This window comes from Aplysia californica, unplaced genomic scaffold (assembly GCF_000002075.1).
Source record: "Aplysia californica isolate F4 #8 unplaced genomic scaffold, AplCal3.0 scaffold00001, whole genome shotgun sequence".
Classification (NCBI taxonomy): domain Eukaryota; kingdom Metazoa; phylum Mollusca; class Gastropoda; order Aplysiida; family Aplysiidae; genus Aplysia; species Aplysia californica.
The window spans coordinates 4,613,230-4,614,832 of NW_004797271.1; the positions used below are offsets into that span (position 1 = coordinate 4,613,230).

Consider the following 1,603-nt stretch of genomic DNA (forward strand, 5'->3'; position numbering starts at 1 on the left):
GGGGGTGCGTCTTAACATTTTCCAACTTGTCTTCCGTTTTCGTTAAACGACATTGGCTATGAAATCGATGCTGTCTTCGGCATGTTTTAGAGCCGGATTATAAAGATCTAACCCAAGCTGAAATATAGGGCCTTGCATGTCTGCACATATGTGCCTGAGGTTTGGGGATTTACTGTTTTCTTTATATTATGCACAACGTGAGGTGTTTTATTGGCATATCTTCGTACAGATTATCTGACTTTCTTTGAAAAAAGAGATGAAAAAAAATGGTAATATTTACTTTTATGATGTCTCAGATCTCGTGGCTCCTATAAACACATCTTACCCCCCGTTTCCCTTTTGGCATTTCGATCTATCAAACCATTCGATTTTTAATAAAAACGTAGATGTGTGCACACCGTGTGAAGAAACCCGACACCCCCAAGGTCGCGAGGGGAAGACGCTGATCTCCCCGGGCTCTGGACATGGCCGAAGCTTTTAGTCATCGCTGGCGACAGTCGGCGTCCTGGCTTCAAAAGGAAGGGTTAACACGATTATCGCGGGGTCAGGGAGTTATCCTGACAGGCAATTAGCCGTCCGCACACTGGAGAATTAGCCTTCTGGAATTAGATTCAGGCTTGGACGAACTCCACTCGGACTCTCCCCTGTTTGGACAAGGGCCGGAAGTAAATCTAGCCGGATAAGAAATGAAGAAAAAGATTCCTCAGTGTAAACGTGGGGCGGGATGCCGTGAAAAAGTAATGAAAGAGTCGAAGATTTCATGACTGGGTGGGTAGAGCAGAGGCATGCTAGAGGGGTACCCGGGTCCGCACGATGTCAGTCTGTAATGGAATAATGCAAAAGGAAGTACTCGTTTTACTTCTGGTACTAAATGTCTCTCCCCTCCTCCTCCTCCCCCCTCCCGGCACCTTTTGATTTCAAAGTTTATGTTAACCCAGACACTACGTGGTAAAAGACATGGAATTGACGATGGTGAAAAAATTATATTAATAACAGTCATCATCATCATCATCATCATCATCATCATCATCATCATCATCATCATCATTATCTTCATCATCATCATCCTCATTGTATAAAGCAGATTAGATATTAAAACAGTTAAGACCTGGTAGTATTTCCAAAAAAATCATCATCATCATCATCATCATCATCATCATCATCATCATCATCATCATCATCATCATCATCATCATCATCATCATCATCATCATCATCATCTTTTTGAAGTGCCAGATATATTAATGACATCGTAAACCATGGTTCATCACTCGTTTCTCTCTAATAATATTCCTGTCTTCACCAATAATTACTCAATAATAACAATAACAAAAACACTAACAATAATAACAGCAACAATAAAAACAACAATGATGATAATAATAAATGTAACAACATCTCAACGGTCCTCTGTTCCCAGGGTCCAACCTAGCCACCTCAGAAGTTCTGGTGTTCCTAGACGCCCACTGTGAGTGCAACACGGACTGGCTCGAACCTCTGCTGGCACAGATAGCCCAAGGTCATGACCAGGTGAGTTGGTTTATTACAGGTTGGGTTTTAGAAAATTAATAATGATGATATATAGTATTGATAATCATAATAA

General features: G+C 41.2%; 1 protein-coding gene across 1 annotated transcript in view; it reads left to right on the forward strand.

The window, feature by feature from the left end:
* Positions 1-1,603, forward strand: part of LOC101864344 (polypeptide N-acetylgalactosaminyltransferase 5-like) — a 74,035-nt gene that overhangs the window by 68,986 nt on the left and 3,446 nt on the right. The window contains exon 5 of the mRNA XM_013086454.2: positions 1,421-1,530. Within this exon, the coding sequence (XP_012941908.1) occupies positions 1,421-1,530 (110 nt within the window). The remainder of the gene's footprint in view (positions 1-1,420; positions 1,531-1,603) is intronic.